General features: G+C 40.4%; 1 protein-coding gene and 1 pseudogene across 1 annotated transcript; one reads left to right on the top strand and one right to left on the bottom strand.

Annotated features, from left to right (window-relative positions):
* The first annotated feature begins 288 nt into the window (after positions 1-288).
* LOC140932476 (uncharacterized) lies at positions 289-4,808 on the top strand. Its single transcript, XM_073382083.1, has one exon. The coding sequence runs from the start codon at positions 423-425 to the stop codon at positions 4,806-4,808; it is 4,386 nt and encodes a 1,461-aa protein (XP_073238184.1). The 5' UTR covers positions 289-422.
* Positions 4,809-13,196: 8,388 nt separating this feature from the next.
* On the bottom strand, positions 13,197-21,453 carry LOC140932475 (uncharacterized; annotated as a pseudogene).
* Between the last annotated feature and the right edge of the window lie 3,045 nt (positions 21,454-24,498).

The raw sequence follows: 24,498 nt of genomic DNA, 5'->3' as shown, positions 1-24,498 counted from the left end.
TAGGACACAGAAAATAGAGGCAGGGCCCTTATTTGAATTGTCCCAGACAAATAGTTTTATATTTCAGAAATATTCTTTAAACTGATCGGTGCAATAAAAAGGTCTAAAAATAATTAAAGCCTGAAGAAATTCTTAGAAGTAACACATTTTACGAACTCATTTAGTTAAAACTTTATAGTTATTTATACAACTCTTGAAAAACGTGTCAGAGAACTGACAGAAGTAGGTATGTCATAGGTGACAAAATCAATATGATCTTTTTTTAGCAAACTATCATCGTGAGTGCTTTAAAGGTATCATTTTATTTGTGTAAATAAAAATAAAATCATGTTTCAAACAACCAACCAATCAGTTAATCATTTAATCAATCAGGAAATAAATTATGTATTTTTCTTTCCCTTTAATTAAAAAGATGGATTAGAATGGCAGCTGCAGCACCATCACCCCTGGCCAGCTCTGAAGAGAAGACAAATGGAGCCAAGCTAAGCAGGCTTCTTATCGATGGTGGAACAACAGTTCTAAAAAATGTTTTCAATCGTCATCATCCTCCAGCTAATTTAGCCGCTGATCTCAATGCCAATTATTCCACTCTCGACAACCTCTTGCGGCGAAGAGTTCTACATGTTCCTCAGTGGAATAAACTGTTCCCGCCTGGGGGAACCATGCCAGACTCCAATACGTTTGACATCACTCTTTTATTTCTTCTTCTGACCAAAATTTGTGGATTGTCCCCTCCCCCGACAGGATGGCACACTAAACCACCCGCTAGTGACAACTCTGACGAGGCGAATCTTGCTCGTGTCAAGCATTTCCGTAACGTGTTGTATGGTCATGTGACCAGTACTGGTGTTGATACTCATTCCTTTTCTGTTCTGTGGCAGGAAATCAGCCCTGTTCTTGTGGCTCTCGGGTTACAGCAATCAGAAATTGACAGACTCAAAGCAGAGCGAGGTGGAGAGGAAGATTATCTTAAAGCGTTACGTGATTGGGCTGACAGTGAAGAGGACATCAAAACACAGTTAAAGGACGTGTGTCAAGCTCAGAAAGATATAAAACAGACTCTTCTGGAGACCCATGAAACTTGCCAGGAAAGCAAGACCAAGCTGGAAGGTGTACATCAAGTTGTTACAGAAATTCGTCAGTCCCAACTCAACTCAAACCGCTCGGACGAAATCTTGAAGAAGCTTGCCAAAGTAGACACGCAAAGTAGCATAGAGTATTACTCAGAAAGATATTTAGAAGGAACCCGTGCGTCGGTTTTTACCAGAGTAACTAATTGGCTGGATGACAGAAGCTCACCCAACCGTGTGCTAGTAATCAGTGGAAATGCAGGAATGGGAAAATCAGTGATTGCTGGAGAGATGTGCAAACGAATACAGGAAAGTAAAAGGTTGTCAGGGAGCCATTTTTGTCAACACGACAAGACACGCCACAGGAATCCCAAGGTGATGCTGCAGTCATTGGCTTCCCACATGTCATGTTATCTGCCAGAATACAGGAAAGCTCTTGTGGAACAACTTTCTAGAAATCTTGGCTTGGAAATGAATGACATGGAAGTGGGAGATCTGTTCGAATTGCTTTTCGAAGAACCGCTGCGCAAAGTACGTGACCCTGGTGTCACTTCTCTCATTGTAATCGACGCCTTAGATGAAAGTGAATACCAAGGGCGAAATGAGTTACTAGAAGTGATAAGCAACTACTTTAACAAACTTCCACTTTGGATTCGGTTCCTCGTAACAACGCGGCCAGAAATGAACATTTGGGAAAGACTAAGCTGTTTATCACCTCTTGTGCTAGAATCCAACGACAAGGAAAACTTACTGGATATTCGCATTTTGATGGAGCATCAGCTAAGCCATCTGTTGCCACCCAAAAATCTGGAAGTGATCTTGGAAAAGCTAGTTGGAATGTCAGAAGGTGTCATACTATGCGCTCGCTTTTTGATAGATTTCGTGAAGGAGAGCGTGCAAACTCTCACATTGGAATACCTCGAGAGCGCTATACCGTCAGGTATTTCATCTGTTTATCAGTCCTATTTCAAGCGTCTGGAGACTGTTCTAAGTAAAGAACTGAAGATAACCAAAGATCAGTTTTTTAGTTTCCTAAGTGTCATAGCAGCCGCAAAAGAACCCCTGCCTATCGAATTTGTCTCCAAACTTTTATTCCCTGGCATATTACTCTCATCTGCTCAGCGAAAGACGAACAAGGCAGTTTCTTGTATATCGTCACTTTTACCTGTTCAAGATGGGTGCGTGCACTTTTTTCACAAGTCGGTGAAGGACTGGTTGGTTGACAAGTCATCCTACGGAAATCACAGTTTCAGTGTGAACAAGGACGAAGGCCATCGCATCCTTGCTGAATTTTGCATGGGAGAGTTCGATGAAGTAAAAAGAAAAGGTGTTAGTGACTCAGAGCCCTTCGGTGACACAGCTAGGTATGCGCTTCAGCATGGTGTTAAACATATGTTAGAAATGGCCGATGATGAGAGGACAAAATCATGCAGTCTTGAGAATCTGGTGAATATGTATGTCCTAGACGTTGAGCTTGTGTATGCAAAGTTGCGCGTAAACAGTGCAATACCCTCTGAAGATATCGTTTGTGTCATGGAGCAAAATGAATTAAAGAAATTGAAATCGCTTGAAACGCTATTATTTCTGTTAAGAAAGCATAGCAGCTCACTTAAAAACCTTCCAAAGTGCATTTTTCAAACACTATTAAATGAAGGCGGGCCAGAGCTCTCTTCTGAGGCCTCGAAACTTTTGGAGACTAAGTATTCTGACATATCTTACATGGAATACTTAAACAAGAACGATCTACACGGAGCTTGTTTATCCACATTTTCTTGTTCATCTCAAGTGGCTTGTTTTGATGTTTCACATCGCTTAGGACTCATGGTTTGTGAATGTCTTGACGGCATGATTCATCTGTGGTCACTCCATACTGGCAACTTAATATGGAAGTGTCCTGCAGTATTTGTGAAAAATTACGGCTCCTCTTCCATGGCTTTAAGATGGTGGCCATCTTTGCAGTCGCCATATTTTTCTTGCTCAAATTTGTCTGACTACAGTGCAGTATCCTTGTCTTGTTTTCGTTCTGTTGTTTTTCATCCTACTAAGGATGTCATCTTACCAGGAGTACTTTGCTATGCATACAATTTTGATGGGGACCTTAATCCTCTTTTTCCTGAAAGCAAGTGTATTTTCACTGCTTGTTCTATTTCTGGCAATACAATTATCACTGACTGTCCTCAAGATGCGAAATGCCTCATCTTATGGAGTCTAGAGAATGGAACGGAGGTGAGTCGTGTCGTCACGAACGAAGATATTTTGTCTTTTGCCAGGTCTCAAGATGGAAGGCTGCTTGCAATTTCCCATTCAACGGGCTTAGTTTGTTTACTAGATGCAATAAATGGTTTTCAAATGCTAGCCGAAACATTCTTCTCGTACGTTTGTGGTATCATTAAGTTTACACCCGACTGTCGATCACTTTTCTGTTGGCATTTTCCCCCAAGTACCGTTTTACATCACCTTTTCCATGTAAAAGTCAATGTAGGAAACGATGGCAACTTTTCCCTTGATGCTTCTCGGGACACTGTTTCTTATAGTCCTTGGGAACATGAGTCTTGTAGCGAAAGTGGTTTTGCATTGGGGGACTCCCTAGAGTGTGTGGTTGGAAGTGCGTCTGATGGCGTGCGCGTCATTAACTATTCATTTGTGTTTATGCTGAATGAAGATTTCGGTCTAAGAAGTAATCCCCGAAGCCATTTTGTTGACATGTTGTCCGTAGATGAACTTTCTAGAAGCGGTGAAAACCGTGATGCTGGTAAAATTGTTGACAATCTGGTATTTTCTCCTGATGGCGAGACACTTTATATTATGGACTGCGAAAGTGATGGCACGCGGATTTCAGCTTGGGACGTTTCAAATGGGGTAAACAAAGCAGAGACAAAGATTCTTAGTAACATTTCGACAAGATGTTGTGTCGTACCTGTTGACGTTGGCATCCTGTTAATAACAAGAAATGGCAGTGTGGAGTTGTGGAATGGTAATTTTTCGGAGTGCTTACGACGCTGGGATGACATAAAGGGAATGGACGTGACAAAACTGATTCCAGTTTCAGATAAGCACGTGGTATGTACAGGACACAGATGCGATGGTGTTTGTGTTATTCTGGATATCACAAATGGAGAAAAAGAAGAAATCAAAGCGAAAAGGAATCGTTACGGTTTTTGGGGCTCAGTTCTTGCATGTAGCAGTAAACGTCAGCTTATAACCATAGATGACGATCTCTTGAGCTCAGGTTATTCTGTCTTTTGGGAAAAAAAGTGGTCTCGAGAAAATACACATCCAGTATTCAACCTTCCAGCGATGTTTTCACCTGCGGAAGAGTTTCTCGTTATTTCCGGAGAAGTTGCAGGTCATCAACAAGGCGTCAACTTTCCTTGTTTTTTCGATGGTCCACAAGGCGTCTACGTCCTTGATGCAGCGTCAGGAGACACGCTTCGAAAACTATGTGTAGTAGAACGAGTCTATGATTGTAAATTTTTAAGCAACGAGGAATGCGTGTTGCATACTTTTGACGTGTTAAATGGTTTTCGTCTTCTACTGTACAACATCAAGTCAGGAAATCTGTTAAGTGTGATTGACATTGACCCGTACAATCAAGTGTACTGTTTGGCGAGTCACCCTTGGAAAGGTTTCATCGCTATTGGCCTAAAGCATTCCAGACACAAGTTCAAAGTTATCCAGGTGAAGCTGCGAAGCCAAATTAAGGACGAAAGGAAGAGTAAGAGGTTAGTCCTAAACTAATGATAGTGGTATTCGTAAAAAAATAAAACCATAATAATAAAAACAACTGATTTTTTTGTGGCATGTTAGGGACTGCTACAAAGAACGTAAAAGGAGAATTTTGAAAAGTGGTGTTGCAAAAGCACGCGGCCTTTTTCGTTTTATGACGTAAATAAAATCTGGGACCCACCCCTGGGGTATTACCTCTCCCTAGGGCTATGTTCACACTACACCGGATAGCTATTTGTGACGATACGAGAAAGAAAAAGTTATCTGGTATTGAATGAACACCCATCCGAACGATATGTGCCTCTTTACTTTAGAGATCGGCGTGGCGCAGCTTCGCTCCGTTACAGGAATCGCTCTCACTGTCCTTGCACGACCACGATGTGAAAATGCCTAATTGCAAGTTTTATGGAGGACGTAAACAAGTGAAGACGAATCTCTTTTTCTCTCTCTAACCTTGAGTGCGATCCTCAAGAAATCAACTCCAGGGAAATTCGCCTACACTTGCCATTTTCAGCAAATTGGAATAAACGCGACAAAGATTGAAAAAACTGGAATTCATATTAAAACTGACGTTTTTGCTGTCGTTGCCGTCGTCGATGCTAAAGCTCTCCAATAACAAATGACAACTACGCCGTGCATAAAATTAGTAATGAAAATATGCAAATTCTAGAGACTCTCGAGGGAACCATAACTGACCATAAGTTATGAAAGGCACTGATTGGAAAGGCCCCGAGGGAACGAAAACTGTCCTTAAGGTGGCTCGATACAGTTTTTCAGGGCCAATACCTCCCAAGTTTGAGCATAAACTACGTCGCCATAAACAAAGTTTTGAAAAAATTGCCACCATAGTTGTATTAGATAAAGATGAAAATTTGTTATGATCAGGGTTGCAACGGCATCGGAGTTGTCATAGCAACGAAATGACGCTATTACCAATTTTACTTGCAGTAGTATACCTCGGCACTGGGAACTGTTCTTCCAAAATCGTTCACGGGAGCTTTTTTCTCCAATAGCGGCCTCGATGTTCGTGAAGTTTAAGCGAAATCTGTAAGAGCGTTATCGAGATATTTGGGGATGAAGTTTTTGTGGTTAGAAACACAGTAAAAAATGGACAATATTGTTGTTTGGCCGTTATCTGTAGAAAATGAAGCGCTTTTTACACGCAATTTCACCTCATAATAGTTTCAATGTTTTTAAAACGTGTGTGAAAGATCATGGAGATTACTCCAGCTGATTGCTAGAAAGAAGGGTTTTATAAGCATGTATCGAAGCGCTCTTGTTAGCGCTTTTGTAAACATTTTGGTCTTGTTTAACAAATTAGCGAATAGTTTTTAAACCGCTGGATAGATTTTTTTAAAAATTTAAGATTCTTGAGATTAACCTTTCCTTTATATGACCTTTTAGTTTCAAGATTATTGATACATTGTAAGGCAGTAAAATAGTTTCTTGCCCGCTGGGTAATGACATCCGTTCTCTCGTTTGCTTACTTTTTAGGAGCAGGATCAGCTTCAGAAATGAAAAGTAGACTCCAGCTGTTCCTACGGATCCCCTGGATCAATCGATTACCTTGCAGCACAATACAATAACTACTTTGTTTGATGGTCACCTACCCTATGTAAACATTTGATATTCAAATATTTTATAACAATTTTAGTTAGGTATTTGCAGTTAAACGGATTAGAAGTAGATAAAAAATGAACTCGGATGAAAGGGATTTTATGGAAAACGTAAAACGTTTAAATACAGTGTTCCAAAGAGTAGGGAGACGTAACCTGCATGGAGAAGTCTCATACTGTATTTGCTTTGCTGATAGAGAAAATTAGTTTCGTACGACTGGTAGTATGACCAGTGGTAGTAGACACAGGCAGTCTAACGGACGTAACCGTATAGTGAGACACGCGCGACGAGTGCCCATAATAATCGAATTTGCAAATTATTTCAGTCAATTCAAGTCAAGTCATAGGCAGGGTAGCCCTGTCAGCCACTGGCTGTTATCAAAAGGGGCCCTGCGTAAATTATGCCTACGTGATAAAAATTTAAATATAAATTACTTAACAATTACGTACAAGGACTTTAAAAAGTGAGCAAAAAGGAAATTACAGATCTTCATACAATCACAATTTGTTGAAGATAAACACGAATAAGTAAGCTACCGTAAGTTACCTTGGGATTTTGATGAGAAAAACTAAAGGCTAAAATGAAGTCTAAGAATGTTCTTAAAAATGGAAAGCGATGTAGCTTCTTTTATTGATGTGGTACCTGAAAATCTAAATGTTTTTTTCCTAGCGTTAACTTAGAGTTCGGTAGATGAATGTCGAATTTCTAGTAAATGTTTGTGCTACTTATTATTTTTCAAGCGATCAACAGTGTACCGTTTCGAATTTGAATCGACGTTTCTTGACCAGAGGAAACATTCTTTGACAGACTGTTATTTTCTTGATCTTAAGATGATCGTTCTCCCAACCCCCTGCTTGTGAAACGCGTGAAATCAATAATGTACCTTTCACTTCCTTCAAAGAGAAACAAAAGTTTAGTTTAAAGCCTTAGTGAAAAAACAGCCCCAGATGTAAAATTGCGTCAATTATTGCGTAATCCAAGCTCGTTTACGCCAATGGGTTGCCTGTGCTGTACTCTGGTTCACAGTGTACATTCAAGGAACAAACATTTAAAGTTCACATGGCACAAAATTGTTAGTTTTCTTTGTTTTTAAAGTTGACTATGTGTAAAAGACATTTTTATTTGCTAATTAGTTACTTCATGGCCTTCTGAGAAGGCACTTTTATCAAAAGCGTCACTAGGGAAACTAGTAAAGAACTAGTTAATTTAGATTTTTTTCTTATGGGTTTTTAACTTATTCTTTCGCTTTTTAGTTTTTGAAATTAATTTAGTGGGATGCAGGAAGGTGTCGCTTTGAGCACTCACGGATTTATTATTAGTTTTTGTTTTTATACATTTACATGTATGATCGTTTTAAATTAGTTTTTTCCTGAATTGTATTGTATTATTATTAACTTCGTGTTTTTTATTGTCATACGTTTCACACATGAGCCTCTGGCTCGGATGATCAGGGCACCCCATCCCACGTATTGACATAAATGAATTGATTTATTGGCTCACTGATTGATTGATTGATTGATTGATTAAAATAACCAGAAAGGAAGAGCCTGGAAGCTTAATCCTAGAACCGCGACAGGCGACAATGACGTTTAACTTAAGGCCAGTGGCTGGATGGGGTTTTTGAGGGTCAATACCTCCCAAGTTTGAGCATAAACTACGTACGTCGCCATTAACAAAGACATGGAAAAATTACCCCTACAGCTGTATTAGATAAAGATAAAAAGTTGTCATGATCAGAGTTGCAATAACATCGGAGTTGTCATAGCAACGAAATGACGCCATTACCTATTTTACTTGCAGTCGTGTTTCTCGACACTGGAACTTTTCTTCCAAAATCGTTCACGGGAGCTTTTTCCTCCACAGCCGTGTCGATGTTGGTGAAATTTAATCGAATGCAGAGCGTTATCGAGACACTTTGGGAAGAAGTTTTTATATGGATGGAAATAAATGGAAATACATAAAATGGCACATATTTTGAACTGCGGATAAAGATATTAAAGTTGTTGTAGATATGAAGTTATTTTAGTTAGAATTACGTTAAAAACTGGACAATCTTGATGCGTCAGTGGTCTGTAAGTCTCTAATTTTTCTTGCAAACAAGAGAAAGTCATGTCATTTTACGCTCTCCGGTAACGTGGACGCTTGCTTCTATTGTAAGAGTGTTACGCCATGAAAACACTTAATTAGTACGCGGGAAGACGCTTTTACCTATTCCAAATTAGTATGAGGGAAGATACTTTTTAATAATATTAAGTTTATCTATACCAACTTAAGGAGTAAAATGATAAAGTACCATTGCTTTTAACACCGAGTGCAATCCTGGATATAAAGTGACCTTACGTCAGTCGAGGCTACTGGTGGAAACGTAAGGTGCAGGTATTCGTGTCATGGTGGGAATTCTTGCAGTGATTTTAGCAGCTTATTCTGCCGAAAAGAAAACCTAAAAATAACCCCCTAATCAGACAGGAATGACCCGGATTCAATGTCCTCTATGGCGAACGGATACCTTATTCTTTCAACCTGCCCCTAGCACTAACCAGACACCCAGTACCTCTATCACCGTTTCGAAGAAGCCCGATATTTGAGTGTAACAATATTGGAATGACCGTACCATCTAGAGGCTGACTTTGTCAAGAAGGGAATCAGTCTTAGACCCTCTTAGAGCTGAACAAAAGAAAAAGCTAACAGCTAAGAAAGGAGGACATCGTGCCGGCACTATTCCAACTTCTCTACTGCAGTGTAATCTCGAAAACGAAGGGCTAAGGAAGTTGCAAAATAAGTTTGCTAGAACGTGGCCTCGTTAAGTCCCATAAATGTTGCGACTGGGGCAAAAAACATCGTTCGTTATACCAAGAGCCCCGTTACATGAAGGTTCGCTAAATCCAGGCTCCACTATGCTCGACTGATTTTGCCTTGATCGACCACTACGTCCATTCCGAGTCAAAGTTTTAGTTTTTTAAGTGCCAAAGTTGAAAGCTAGAGGAAAAATCAGTATAAGATCCTAGCTAACTGTTCACCTACTCCTCCCCTAACCCCAGATTCGCTATTAATAAGAAGTTAGTGCTAACGTTGGGTTGGAGGAGAGGGGTAGGTGGGTAGTTTTCCGGCATCTTCGTCTAATCCGTGGAACACATCTGTTTTTTTAGTACTTGGCAAAGTCAGATATAAAAACCTGGAAATTACAGCCTCGTCATACTAGCAACTAACCAACAACATTGTCTTTATTCAAATGATAATATAAAACAACCCAGAAGCGAGAGTGATAATATTGAGAGAGAAAATAAAAAATATCATGGGTGACGAATTACTCCTTAATTTTGGCGCAAAATTTCAGCGTTAATATCATAGGTGACGAATTACTCCTTAATTTTGGCGCGAAATTTCAGCGTTTATACTACTACATGAAAAATTACTGCAATTTGATTGGCTTAGAGCAGTGGTATTTCAGCTTAATTTGAAATACCTACATGTGAAAATTACAAACCTTTTGTGGGTAGTAGTATAAACAAATAATAGCATGATTTGTATGTGATATTTGGCGTAAATACCACTCGTGATATTTCAAAATTGTCTCAAATTTCACTCGCCTAACGGCTCGTGAAATTTCGTATAACAATTTCGAAATATCACTCGTGTTATTTATGCCAAATATCACTACAAATCATGCTATTACCTACACTAATTTGTAATTTCACATATGAAATTACAAAATTGCCATGGCAACCCTTCCGTACGTCTCAGTCTCAAGATGGCGACGAAGTTTTAAAATGCCGTTAATGAAGTTGTCAGGGCACAAAAAGACGCTTTAGAAAACCTGAACACACAAGAGAACATCAAGAAGGATTCTAACAAGTATTTTGCCGAAAAAGTCTGAAAAATTCTGAACTTTATAAGCCAAATTTAAGGTCTAAACATTTGAGAGAGTGAAGTTCTCGATCGACATGATCCAGGATAAACATGTCAAAAATCCAAGAATTTGTCGAAAAATTCTGAACTTAAGCCAAACTTAAGCTCCAAAATTTTTCAAGGGTGGAGTTCTCGATCGATAAATAAAACAAGGATAAACATGTCAAAAATCTACGATTTTGAACGTAATGTATCGGTCAATTCCAGCTGCGCCCAGCAGCGCAAAATTTGCTAACACCCCACCCCTGGGCAAATGCAAAATGCCCCCCCCCCCCGGGGGGGGGGCTGGGCGCAGCTGGAATTGACTGATGCACTATTTTTCACCCATAATATAATGGTATACTCGTGAAATTATTCCCTAATTTAACTCGTCACCATTTGATTACCCATATAAAATATTATAAACAAAACGAAATTATTCCAATTCCACAGATTCAAAAAGACGGCTAAAAATGAGCTTAAAATGATTTCTTCTTAAATCTAACCAAAATCTAGCCACAAAAATTATATTTAACACTTCTAAAGCAGACGTTTTTTGTGTTGTTTACATCTAAGCTTGGCGTTTGACATTTTCAGCTGACAAAAAAAACCATCTGGCACCCAGGGTGGTAATTAAAGGGATCAGAAATCAAACTCTTCCATCAGCGCTTGGAGTCACTATAATTCTATATACATCTGAATATCAGCAGGAAGTCTAATTCTAACTGTTCAGTATATGCCTAAACAAGCGCTTCCTAGATGAGTAAATGCTAGTTATTCTGAAATACAGTCAATCGAACGCGCCCTAAGATTCCCGACATGTCTCAAAGCAATTGCTATTTACACACACAGTTAGTTAAAATGTCTACAAAGAGTGTCGCTTACGGTCGGTTGACGAATACCACTGGCGTCCGCATCACTTTAAACGTTTTCTTAACGCTTCAATTCTTTCTTTCAAAAACTGGTTCGATTGCACTACAAACGGGTAATCTAGCAACTCTAAATGAGCGGGAATAATAAACTACTCATATACCGCCAAACCACAACTTGTCCTTAGCGCTTTAAAAAACTAGTTAAATGCCAATAGTTATAAGACTACTAAATTACAAAATTTTCAAAACTATTTTAAATTCGGGCCGGCTAAAGGGAAAGCAGCATCACCGAATGTCTTGGTATTAAAGGTGCTCTAAATGAGCGGGAGTATCTTTTATTATTCATTCAAAATATTTCTCCGTTCTCGAAAGACCCGGAAACCTTTCGGGCCCGAAGGCAAATTTTTAAACTCAAAACCTGTTGAATAGTGGCACAGTTCCTAGCCCACAAACCATTTCGTTAGCCGATAGTTTCATTGTATTATTTTCAAAATTATTGTAACTTTGGTCTTGAATGAAAACACAACAAATACAAAACAGTTTTCCGGGTCCGAAAAGTTACCGGGACTTTGCAGAAACAGGCTCCTGATTGGCTAAAATCACACGCATAATTTCATAACCAGCCTTTGTCGACCAAATGTGGAAGAATTTTGCGATATCTGAACTGATGACGTCAATCGTACAGCAAAATTGCCAGATTATTGAAGACCTGAGGACGAGGTTGAGTTGTTGGGGTAGTTTTAAAAATACAAAATAGCGGAACATTTCACTCTTTCACGAGGAAAAAATAGGCGAAATCTTGGCGAAAAACATAGCAAGAACAGCAAGAAGACAAAAAACTATCTGCTATTCTGAGAATATTTGAAGCGAACAACCCTTTATCTCCTAAACTTGCCCATAAACATGCACTATCGAAGATGAACTTAACATCGACGGAGGTAAGCATGTTTTAGCTTGTTTTTAAACTATGAATTATTTTGAATGAATAATAAAACAATTATTGAAATCGGCTTTCGTATCATCTGAAGAATTATGGAGATCTCGGAGGGTGTTATCTGCCGAGGCCGCAAAACCTTCCTCGATTCAATAATTGCTGATTATAGCTCAACGAAAATGTTAATTAAAAAATAAATTATGAAGAAAAGTGCCGTGTTTAAGCTAGAGTTCTTTTCCAGCTACACGGCACTTTTGTTCATAATTTATTTTTTAATGAACATTTTCGTTACTTCTACTTTCTTAAGTGCTGTAGATATAATTAGTTATCTGTAATAACACCAAAGACTATTTCTCGTGTGAGCCCGAGAAACTAAATGTCAAATTTCACAAGAATTGTGAAAACTCAGGTAAAATTCTGAAAATTTCATGTGTAAGATGTAATTTTGTGAAACTTGACATTTATTTTCTCGGGCTTTCATGAGAAATTTTCTTTGGTGTTATTACAGATAACTAATTACATTTATAGCTCTTTAAAAAAAATTGCGATATTGTTTAAATTATTCTGGTACAAGGTTTTTGTCCACTGAAAATTAAAATGACTCAAATTCCTGATGGATTCCGTCTTAATGTACTTCTTAAATGAACTGGGAAGATTTGCATAACTAATATGTTCAGTTAGAGAAAGAGGCATGCGTCAAAGATGACACCCAGGTTCTTTGCAGATGAAGCCGGCTGTATTTGCTCCTCAAAAACGTCCACATAGTCCTGGTGGCCTAGCATATGCATGGAACTTGGTGCTGAAAACAAGGAAATCTGATTTAGTTTTAGGCCATTGTGAACCATCCACGCGTTAATGTCCTTGACGCTCCGCTTAACTTTTCATTGAGCCACATTGAGCTCTGGATTCCAATCCGCCCTAAATATACAGCTGGGAGTAATCAGTATTCAGAAGGTATTTGACACCATGGTACTGGATAATCTAGGCAATGGGTGATGAGTACAAAAATAAAGGAAGGGTCCTAAAACGGATTGTCGAGGAACACCATGATCTAAACTGCGAGAAAATTATTTTTATAAGTGAAAGTGCATAGTATTCAAAGTTTCTTTGGCCATACCCTTTGCACTGAGATTCCAAGAGGTGCGAAAATGGTCACTTGACTTGAGCTTGTCGAACTCGGAACTTGCCTAGGGAACAAAACAAAAACAGTACATAGCTTTCGATCCGTTTAATTCAAAAGCCACACAGTCCGGGCTGGAAAAAAATGTCAGTGTTGTTCTGTGCTTCTCTCTGCATGGTTATAGAGGCCCAGACCTTACCTCTCTTCTTTTAAAAACTTTTCTGTGTGTGTCTCTGCTATGTGTGAAAATACTTTTCATACGTTTCCCCTTGATCCAACAAGGTTTATGTTTTTGTCTGTTTTTATAATTGAGTGGAAATTGTAACCAAAAGTTTATAAAAAAAACTAAGTTATTTGCATTGCACTTGCTGAAAAACGGCACCTCAGTCTGTTGAAACACGATCATACTCTCACTGCGTTGTCGGTAATCGACAAGAAAGTCAAGAAGGCACTCAATTCGGAAATCAGTTCCTATAGCCTCGCCCATAAGTTCTGCCAAGAATGCCTAAACAACTTGAAACTCCTTTGAGACCAAAATTTATTTTATAATCTGGAGACAACAGCAAACAACTTAACTCGAAAAACTTGGTTCAGAATTGATGCATGACGTAACTCTTGCTACTCTCTAAGTGCTCCGTAACTTGTCATTAGTTCTTAGTTGCTCAAGGTCACGGTCTTATATGCACTGTGTGAACGTTGCCATCTTTGGCGTAATTGTGCATACAACGGATGCGATAGCAGCCTTTGCGATGAAAAATAAAGAAACAAATCCTTTTTTGTGTAATGTTCTTGGCGTACGACGTTAAAGGTTCCAAAGTTAAACTAATTAAAACAACGTAACGATAACAAGTTCAAAAACGTCATTCAAATCGACAGCTAACCTTTGATTATCCTTTTTTCTTCGTCATCGCCAGATAACCTTAACAGGATAACTCTGAAATTATGGTTAGTGTTCTTTTCACAAATGGCAATAAGACCATTCCAAGGAGAAATTGTCAAATCGGTCAACTGACTCTCAATATTCAACACACTTAACTGCTGCCCAGATCTTACGTTGAATAGTCGGAGACATGTAACACTTGGTGGCTCTGAGGTTTGAATGGCACATTCGTCGTTACTGACAAAAACACTTCGGTCAGCTTCCCCTTTCCATAACATCTGAAGTGTACTCCCTGAATAAGCATCCAGTAAATAAACACCATGCCCTTGCTCCGCCCCAGAAATTACGAAAAACTGGTTGTCAGGAGAAAACGAAAATGTTTCACAGATGAAATTACGGTATCCAGAACGAGGCCAGTATTTTTTCCAGATAACTGTTTTGCCTTGTAACAAGACAATTGCCTGAGGGTGGCTATCCAAGGTGGCCAAAAACTGATATTTACTGTTGCATGCAATAAACTTTCCAGGCAAACACATTGCCGACTGTTCGTAACCACTTGAAGCATCAAATATTTTCACCTCGCGTGATGACGGCGAAATTAAACACACAAGTTCCTCTGAAACGGGAATTACTCTTTCGAATTGCCCGAGGCAACTCCAACGTTCAATGCACTTTGACAACTGAAAATTCCACAGCTCTAGAGTACATCGTTCTTTTAAACATAGTACAAGTAAAACACCTTTTTTAACCGGCAAATGCAAGTACTCTCCGTCGTCATTTAAGGGCCGGAAAATCTCAACTCTGGCCTGGGGTGGTATCAATTCCGTTATCGGCCTTAAGCCCCCTCTCTTGTGCTGGTCACCGTCTGAGCTGCTAATGTCATTGTCTTGTTCATTGACTTTCTCTGCTCTGAGCTCCTCACTTTGGTCATACTCATAGTGCTTTTTTCTCCCCATTCTTGTCCGGAATATTGTCTGAGTCGCGGCCAACATTGTCTTGCGAAATGACTTTCGCAGCTTTGGGCTTCTGCTTTTGTGCCAGTCATAGTCTGAGCCACTGCAATCATTGTCTTGTTCAGTGACTTTCGCAGCTCTAGACTCCCCGCTCTCGTCCTGCTCTACTTCTGTCTGAGGTGGTTTCAATGGCTTTCTCGGCCTTAAGCCCCCTTTCTTGTGCTGTTGATCGTCTGAGGTGCTAACACCATTGTCTTGTTCACTAACTTTGTCTGCTCTGAGCTCCTCTCTTTGGTAATGTTTAAGGTGCTTTTTTCTCTCCATTCCTGTCCGGAATATTGTCAGCTTTGGGCTTCTGCTTTTGTGCCAGTTATAGTCGGAGCCGCTGCAATCATTGTCTTGTTCAGTGACTTTCGCAGCTCTAGGCTCCCCGCTCTTATCCTGCCCAACTTCGGTCTGAGGTGGTATCAATGGCTTTCTCGGCCTTAAGCCCCGTTTCTTGTGCTGTTGACCGTCTGAGCTGCTAATGTCATTGTCTTGTTCACTAACTTTGTCTGCTCTGAGCTCCTCTCTTTGGTAATGGTCATAGTGCTTTTTTCTCCCCATTCTTGTCCGGAATATTGTCTGAGTCGCGGCCAACATTGTCTTGCGAAATGACTTTCGCAGCTTTGGGCTTCTGCTTTTGTGCAAGTCATAGTCTAAGCCGCTGCAATTATTGTGCTGTTTAGTGACTTTTGCCGCTCTAGGCTCCCCGCTCTCGTCCTGCGCAACTCCTGCCTGATGTGGTATCAATGGCTTTCTCGGCCTTAAGCCCCCTTTCTTGTGCTGTTGACCGTCTGAGCTGTTAATTTCATTGTCTTGTTCACTAACTTTCTCTGCCCTGAGCTCCTCTCTTTGGTAATGCTCACGGTGCTTTTTTCTCCCCATTCCTGCCCGGAATATTGTCCGAGTCAGCTTTGGGCTTCTGCTTTTGTGCCAGTCATAGTCTAAGCCGCTGCAATCATTGTCTTGTTCAATGACTTTCGCAGCTCTGGGCTCCCCGCTCTCGTCCTGCTCATAGAGTTTTGATCTTCCCACTCTCGTCCCGGTCATGGTCTGCACTGCTGCCAAACTGGTGTCGGTAAATTGCCTCATAGGCTTTGCAATCCCTTCCTTGTAAGGTTCAATGAGTAAAGCAGCTTTACGGGCTCCACTTGAAACATCCCAGGCAGTGACCAAAACAGATCCACCAACGTAGTCCTTACTATACACGGTATCCCCAGTTAGGGAAAGTTTAGGGGAATTAAGCACCTTATCACCATCGCTGCATTTTGCTTGTTCATAGGGAAACAACATTTCTATAGAACCACTTCTTGGGTTACTTCTTAAAATAGATTGTTCGTTCAGCACAAACACGAATGTCCCCAAGGAAGGAGGCGAGGTTTGACTTCTACAACAGAGTGGATCTCCAAGCATGAAACCAGACCTACTGGGTGATTCCCATTCCCACGGAACATATGAAACATTCTCAGAAGCTACGTCAAGAAAAACATTTCCACCATTCGATGTACTGACAGTTAACTTAAAAAAGTCAGGGTGTTGATAACCGTAACGCAATGGACAATGCTAACAGTAAAGGAATCGGTGGTCAGGGGAGAACTTTATCATCCCACATATGCTCTGCAAGACCGTTTCCGCGACTAGTCGGAAATTACTCATCAAGTCAACCAAACAAACTGAACCATCTGAATGAGAAATCGCTGCAACCCTGCCATCCTGAGACCGAGCAAAAGGCAAGACGTTGTGATCTCTGGTGGTACGAGTTAACTCTGTACCATTCGAAAGACTCCAAAGGATAAAGCATTTCGCATTATCGGGACAGTCCGTGAGAATCGTATCACCAGATACTGAACAAACAGAGAAGATGCAGTTGCTTTCCGGAAAAAGTCTGTTTAGGTCTCCGTCAAAACTATAGGTTTCACTCAGAACTCCTGGCAAAACAAGCCTCCTAGTAGGATGAAACACAACAGAGCGAAAACAAGACAATGCAAATGTGGATACTTCAGAAAGCGGCAATGAAAGGAAATGTGGCGAGAAAGAGGCTGGGGCAGCAGTCCTGAAGGCCTGAAAGAAACGGGAGTAAAGCTTCATTTTGATGACAGGACGTTTCCAAACGAGCTTTCCAGTCTGAAGAGACCACAGCTGAATCGTTCCATCCCGACATTCACAAACCATGTAGTCTGACGAAGGTGAAACGTCAAAACAAGCCACTTCTGAAGAGTAATGAAATTTAGTTTGAACGGTTCCTTCCAGATTGTTCTTGTCTAAGTATTCCATGTGTGATATGTGAGAATACTTACTCTTCAAGAGGTTTGATGCTTCATAACACAGCTCCGGTCCTCCTTCATTCAACAACGTTTGAAATATAACATGAGGCAGTTGTTTCAATGTACCAATATGCTTCCTTAAGAGAAACAACAAAGTCTTAGAGGCGGCCTGCCTTTGCACAGAAAACTTAGTTATGCAAGCGATATCTTCAGCGGGTATTGCACTATCTACGCGCAGCTTTGCGTAAACAAGCTCCACGTCTAGGATATACTTATTTACAATCTCTTCAAGGCCGCTTGGTCTGATGTCTTCATCCAATTGAAGCATGTGTTGAACGCCATGTCGCAGAGCATACTTTGTGACCTCATCGAAGTGTTGTGACCTATCAACACCTTTTCTTTTCACCTCATCAAATTTATTACCGCAAAGACGAGCAAGAATGAGGTGGCCTTCGTTTTCCGAGAGGCTGAAACTGTGCTTACCATAGTACGACTGATCAACCAACCAGCCTTTGACTGACTTATGAAAGAAGTGAATACACCCTTCTTGAACAGGCAGAAGCGACGATATGCAAGCAATGGCCTTGCTTACCTTTCGTTGAACAGCTGAGGACACTTTGCCAGGGAACAAAAAATTAGAAACAAAGCCGAGTGGCAGTGGTTCTCTTGAGGCTACAATGACACTCAGAAGGCTTAAAAACATGTCTTCAGACATGATGAGTTGTTTGCACAGTTCAGTTTCTACACGTTTGAAATAAGACTGGTATACCGACGAAATACCCAGCGGTATGGTGCCATCAAGGTGTTCCCGTTTGAGAACTGAAAATTTCTCCTTTATGAAATCTACCAGAAGTTGGGCCCATGAAATTATTCCTTCCGATTTTTGAACAAGCTCGGTCAAGATCGACTCATGATTATTGACTTGAAACATAGGCCTTAAATTTCTTTCAAAGAGATGACGAATGTCCTTTATGTTTTCTTCATCGTTTGGCTCCAGAAGTAGGGGTCGAAGACCTTTCAGACTGTCCCAAATGTTTATTTCTGGCCGTGTTGTCACAAGGAATCGGATCCATATCGGGAGCTTGTTAAAGTACTTAGCAATTACTTCTAATAGCTCATTCCTTCCTTGATATTCACTTTCATCTAAGGCATCAATTACAACAAGAGAGGTAAAACCGGGGTCACTTAATCTGTTCAGTGGCTCTTCGAACAGCAACTCAAACAAATCTTCCGTTTCCATATCATTGATATCTAATCCAAGATTTCTCGAAAGCTGCTCCACAAGGGCTTCTTTGTATTCTGGAAGAGAATACGACAAATGACAGGCTAAGGACTGGAGCATCACCTTGGGATTCCTGTGACGCATCTTGTTATGTTGACAAAAATGGCTTCCTAACAGCCTTCTGTCTTGTTGCATACGTTTGGAAACTTCAGCTGCAATAACAGACTTTCCCATGCCTGCATTTCCTACAATGACCATCACTCGATGAAAAGAGTTATTGTCATTTAACCAATTCGTGACTTTGACAAAAATCGACACCCGGGTCCCCTCTAAATATCTTTCTGAGTGGTATTTAATAATGTTTTCCGTGTCCACCTTGGCAAGTTGCTTAAGGATGTCTTCCTCCTGGTCTGTGTTGAGTTGGGCTTGACGTATTTCCGTAACAACTTCATGTATATCCTCCAGTTTGGCTTTGCTTTCCTGGAATGTTTCATGAGTCTCCAGAAGAGTCTGTTTCATTTCTTTCTGAGCTTGATACACGCCCTTTAACTGTGTTTTAATTTCAATTTCACAGTCAGTCCAGTCGCGTAACGCGTCAAGATAATCTTCCTCTCCGCCTCGCTCTGCCTTCAGTCTGTCAATTTCTGATTGATGCAACCCAAGAGCTACAAGAACAGCACTGATTTCCAACCACAGAACAGAGAAGGAATGAGTATCAACACTAGTACTGGTCACATGTCCATACAAAACGTTACGGAAATACTTGACACGAGCGAGGTTCGCCTCGTACGAGTTGTCACTACGGGGTGGTTTAGCGTGCCATCCTGTTGGGGGAGGGGACAATCCACAAATGTTGATCAGAAGAAGGAATAAAAGAGTGATGTCAAACGTGTTGGAGTCTGGCATGGCTCCTCCAGGCGGGAACAGTTTGTCCCATTGATGACCATTCAGAACTCTTCGCCGCAAGAGGTTATTGAGAGCGGAATAATTGGCATTGAGTTTAGCAGCCAAGTTGGCTGGAGGATGATGATAATTAAAAACATTTCTTAAAACTGTTGTTCCGCCATCAATAAGAAGCCTGCTCAGCTTGGATCCATTTGTCTTTTCTTCAGAGCTGGCCATGGGTGATGGTCCTGCAGCTGCCATTCTAATCGACAGTAATTATAATTCAAATGTAATTTTCAATAGGCTGATCGGCTGTAAGAAAGTAAAGGTTAGCACTGTTAATACTGAAATCTCAAATACATGCATGTAGTGAATCACAGTGGAACTGACACCTTATTCTCATGCAAGTCACCGTACGCAAATGAATGTGGAGAAGGAATACAGCATTCGAATAGAGTTGGATAAAAGGAAAAAGATAATTGTTAATACAATACGCTCACGACCTAAACGTAATGCATTGGTCAAATTCTGATACGCCCATCCATCACTCCCTCCGTGGAAGAAGGAGGGGTCAAATAGACATTGCTTTCGTTGGATAGCAAATTCCCTGGGGGTGAAGACCTGATTAGCATCGCTGGCTTTAGCTGCGAGACTCAGAAAAAGCAAGCGCTTTTTTTTTCGTGTGTGTGCGCCAAAAGGGTGTTCATGGTCCCAGGAATTCCTAGCGGAGTCTGTGGAACATGGGGATAAGAATGGCCGCGTGACGAAAGCCATGCACACAAAGCTTAGGCAATATTAATGCGAAAGAATGTCGAGCTTTTCCGGAAGAACTCGGTTCACGATTTCTGTGGCTTGAAAGCGTTGATTACTTTGGAACAACTGATTACTTCAGTGGTCAGAAAAAAACAAAAAAACAAGTGTCTTAATGAGCAAAACTTCCATGGTGAGGCTAACTGAGTCTTGTGATGAGCATGCGGTTTATTGTCGACGATGGCTGAAATGACCTGCCATGTTCTTCACGTTTTTGATGTACGTTTTGTAATTTGTCTGGAATCAAGGCCCTTGATTTTCGTGTATTTACACACGCGTACTCAGAAATCATCGAATACGATATAAAAAGTAAATATCCTGTCGATAACGTCGGGAGTGAGAAACTTTTAGCGAGGAAATCTTGTTCCAAGTAGAGCTGACGGCACGGCTGTAGAATAATATTAACTTAAACATTAACACTATTGAGAACGTTCCTTTTTTTCATGTGTGCGCGTCAAAAGGGAGTCATGAATCCAGGTGCTCCTAGGAGAGACCGTAGAAACTGGGGATAAGAATCGCGACGTGTCACAGCGCCATGCTTTTATTTTGTGAAGAAAGCTTAGGAAAGATTAGCTAAAGATTGGCGGGAAAGATGTTGAGCTTTTCCGGAACAGGTCGGTCCACGAATTCTATCGCTTGAAAGCGTTGATTACTTTGGAACAAGTGAATACTTTAGTGAAATCTTCGATGGTGAGGCTATAAGGCAATTTAGTAAAATGTCATTGTATGCAAATTAGTCTTGTGATGAGCATGCGGTTTATCTTCGGCGATGATTGAAATGACGCGCCGTCATGTTCATCTCGTTTTTGGTCTCCGGCAATTATGTAATTTCTCTCGAATTGATATAAAGAGATATAAAACGTAAATATCCTGAAGGATACTCGACCGACGACGGTTTCGTGTGGAATTAATCGAATTAATCCTCGTTTCTTATCTAATCTCCAAGCAAGCGAGACTTCACGCTTTTTAAAGAGCGTTCTTGTTCTCATGATGCCCCAGGCATCATCAAAAATCAATACTGCAGCAGTTTTCACTGTATATTGTGTGACTCCTCAAGCTGTGGCTTGATAGGGACTGAAAAAAAGCATAAAACCAAGAAAACATACCTATGAAACCCTCCACAAGTTTGTCCAGTCCTTGAAGGACATGCCAATCTCTGCCAACTGCTAGCTCTATCACATAAAATCCAAGCAAAATCAAAAATAAAAAAATATTAAAAAATGAAGCAAATGGTTATACTAAATGCCTAAACAAAATGCATGTTTTCATTGTCTCAACTGCTGCTAACACACATGCTGTCACTGAAAACCAACAACTAAATATCCATTTATTGAAAAGAATAAGTGTGTTATTGTTCTTTGCAGACACTAACATGGCCTTTCACTGTGTACTTTTAATCTCCGATGAATTATAATTTTCAGTTATAGTGCAGGGAAGCTTAACTGAAAAAAGAACAAAAGAAAAAAAAAAACAAAAACAAAAACAAAACCTATATACTGTCTTCAGTCCTATAAATCTGCCATAACAAACAGTTAACTGCAAATTCCTTAGTCATCAATAAAATCTTGCAGTCAGTCTCATTTCTACATTTACGCCTATATTTCTACGTTTTAACAACTACACTAAATGTCTCAGACAAATTAAGTCTATAAGTCGTTCGTAATATGCAAAACAGCATCAAAACACACGGTAATTTATGCACCTAACTGAAATTTAAACATTCTAGCTATATTAAAGGTGACGACCAATTTGGAAAAAACCTAAGACTAAGTTATAAGTCAAAAAACGCTCATGAATAAATGATTAAATAAAAATTATATTACTCTTTTTTTTTGCAATTTATTATAAAAATATATTATAGTGTGCATGTGACGACTTCAACTGTAGACTCTCAAAAGTCTTTCGTCGGATTTCATATGGCACGGGACGAAGGACTTTTCATACTTGATTGGCGCCAATTTTACCGACCCAAAAACGGGTCGGTGCGCTTGGACCAATCAGAGTAGCTCCCAAGGACCTTCGGGGATAAAGCTGTTACTCACAAGTCCTAACGGCATTGAAACGTGACTTGCGGTTCAAATTCCAACATGGGGTCGATCGCGAGGTGGAAGTTGACAGGCCAAACACGACTCATAAGCTCGTGATAGTGTGATTCGTGACCTTACAGTTTTGCTCTAACGAGGATATCTCCCAGCGATTTTGTTCTTTTATAGGAAATGATGGGAGGCTCGTTGTATATTTCTCTCAGTAGTGGTTGATCTTGAATTAAGTGTCATTTGCTCATTAAAATGTTTTTAAGGTTCTGCAAAGCAGGGTGGTACGTGGTAACGAAAGGCAGAATTTCCTTTCGCACTTCAGTGTTCTTTTGTAAACGTGACTTCCGTTCGGTAAATTTAACCTCAGAGGTGATTTTTCTATGAGATCATTGTGAGGGTAACCTCTAGCGCGAAGGCGTTTTTTGAAGTTGTAAATGTTCTCATAGAAGGATTTAGCTGAGGAGTTAGTTCTCAGAAGTCTAAGGGCTTCGCCATTTATGAGACCTTTTCTGATCCCGTGAGGGTTTATACCGGAAGAGAAATGCGTGTATTGAAACGTCTCTGTAGGTTTAAAATGTGTGCGGATGTCAAGGATTCCCTGGTTGTGAAATCTCGTTGCCCAGTATTGACTCGATATTGAAACAAGTTTTTGTTTTTTTCCGGCCGCGTGAGGTCGTCAACTTTGGCACAAAGTAAACAAATTTCCTCCTTCGATGATGGAGATACACACACACGTTCAATAGATTTACTCGGAGAGGAATCAGCACATTCCGACTCGCAAATGAAACCTGAAACCCCAAATGCGAGTCACGCCACTCCCCATTTTTGGCGCGAAATGCAAATGCAAACCCTTCAAGCGAGACAAGTCGACCTCTCCCGAGTTCGTCGCTCGCGGTCGGCCGCTTCGCGGCGAAAAAGGGCTCGCTCCGCCCGCCGAGAGGTCGACTTGTAGCAAGTCTACTTCAACCAGGGCCACCTAAGAACTTTCAGCCAATCAGACACCGCTCCTTTAACAAAGAATTAGGGGTGCGGACCTCATCGGGAACTGACCTATTTTTCGATTGGTTGGTTTCGATCCTACATTTTTCGCCGTTTAGAATGGCGTTCCTTCAGCGATAGCCAATCAGAGGCCAAAGAATCTTGTTTTCATTTTTCTCGTGATCAAATTTAAATTTTTACCTGTTGACGTGCGTTGCCTTCTTGGAAGTGAAAGTCGAAATCATGTCTGTTTATTGTCCGCGAAAGGGTTCTAGGCCTCCTTAACATTAGGCAATCTTAACGTGCGATCCCTCAACAACCTTGGAACCGGAGGAAAGTTTAAAGAAATACAGAATGCAAACGAAATGTCACGCAACACCAGACTGAGCATGCTTTCCCATCCCACGATCAAGCACTTCGCTCATTTTTTGTTTCCCTCGATGCTAAAATATTTCTCGGGGGATGCAAGAAAAAATGCTTTTTTATAGCAAGCGAGAATCAGGGGATTACTCCATGTCTTCTTGATAAAAACAGCGCTAAGCGCTAGCCCGGCCGTTTATTTTATTATTTTTTTTGTTGATCGCAGTGTTTCTGTTTAAGAAAAAACTAATCCTTCCTTTTTTTTCACAAATGAATATTCTGGACCCAGATCTAGAATGATGACGTCTAGTTGTAGGAGTAAGAGAATAAAATTCAGCGGTAAAGAAAACACGCACGATATTTTCAAACGACATCTTGTAACCAGACTGCATGCTTTTTCGCAATAGATACAAGGCACTTTTATACCCTTTACCGAGCAATAATTATAACCAGCCTTTCAATATATAAGCAGCTTGTATATTTTACAAAAAGCAGCCACAGAAGAAAGTCGGGTAAGTGTTTCGGAGACACCATTCTAAACGGCGAAAACCTTTAAGATCGAAACTAACCAATCGAAAAATAGGACAGTTTCCGATGACGTCCGCACGCCCAATTTTTTTGTTAAAGGAGTGGTTTCTGATTGGCTGAAAGTTCTAAGGTGGCCCCGGTTGAAGTCGTCGCACTGTAAATACAAGACATGAAGATATGACTATAGACAGCACATTCTTCGAAGAGGAGTTGCTGAATTGTTATATATTTCCTCAGTGGCGAGGATTTTTGAGTCTTGCGAGTACGAGTTGATATGCACACAGAGATAAAACCTAACATGCCTTACACTATAAAA

Source organism: Porites lutea, chromosome 3 (genome assembly GCF_958299795.1).
Source record: "Porites lutea chromosome 3, jaPorLute2.1, whole genome shotgun sequence".
In the NCBI taxonomy this organism is placed as follows: domain Eukaryota; kingdom Metazoa; phylum Cnidaria; class Anthozoa; order Scleractinia; family Poritidae; genus Porites; species Porites lutea.
The sequence above is the reverse complement of the archived record's forward strand: the minus strand, read 5'-3'. Positions and strand labels throughout refer to the sequence as shown.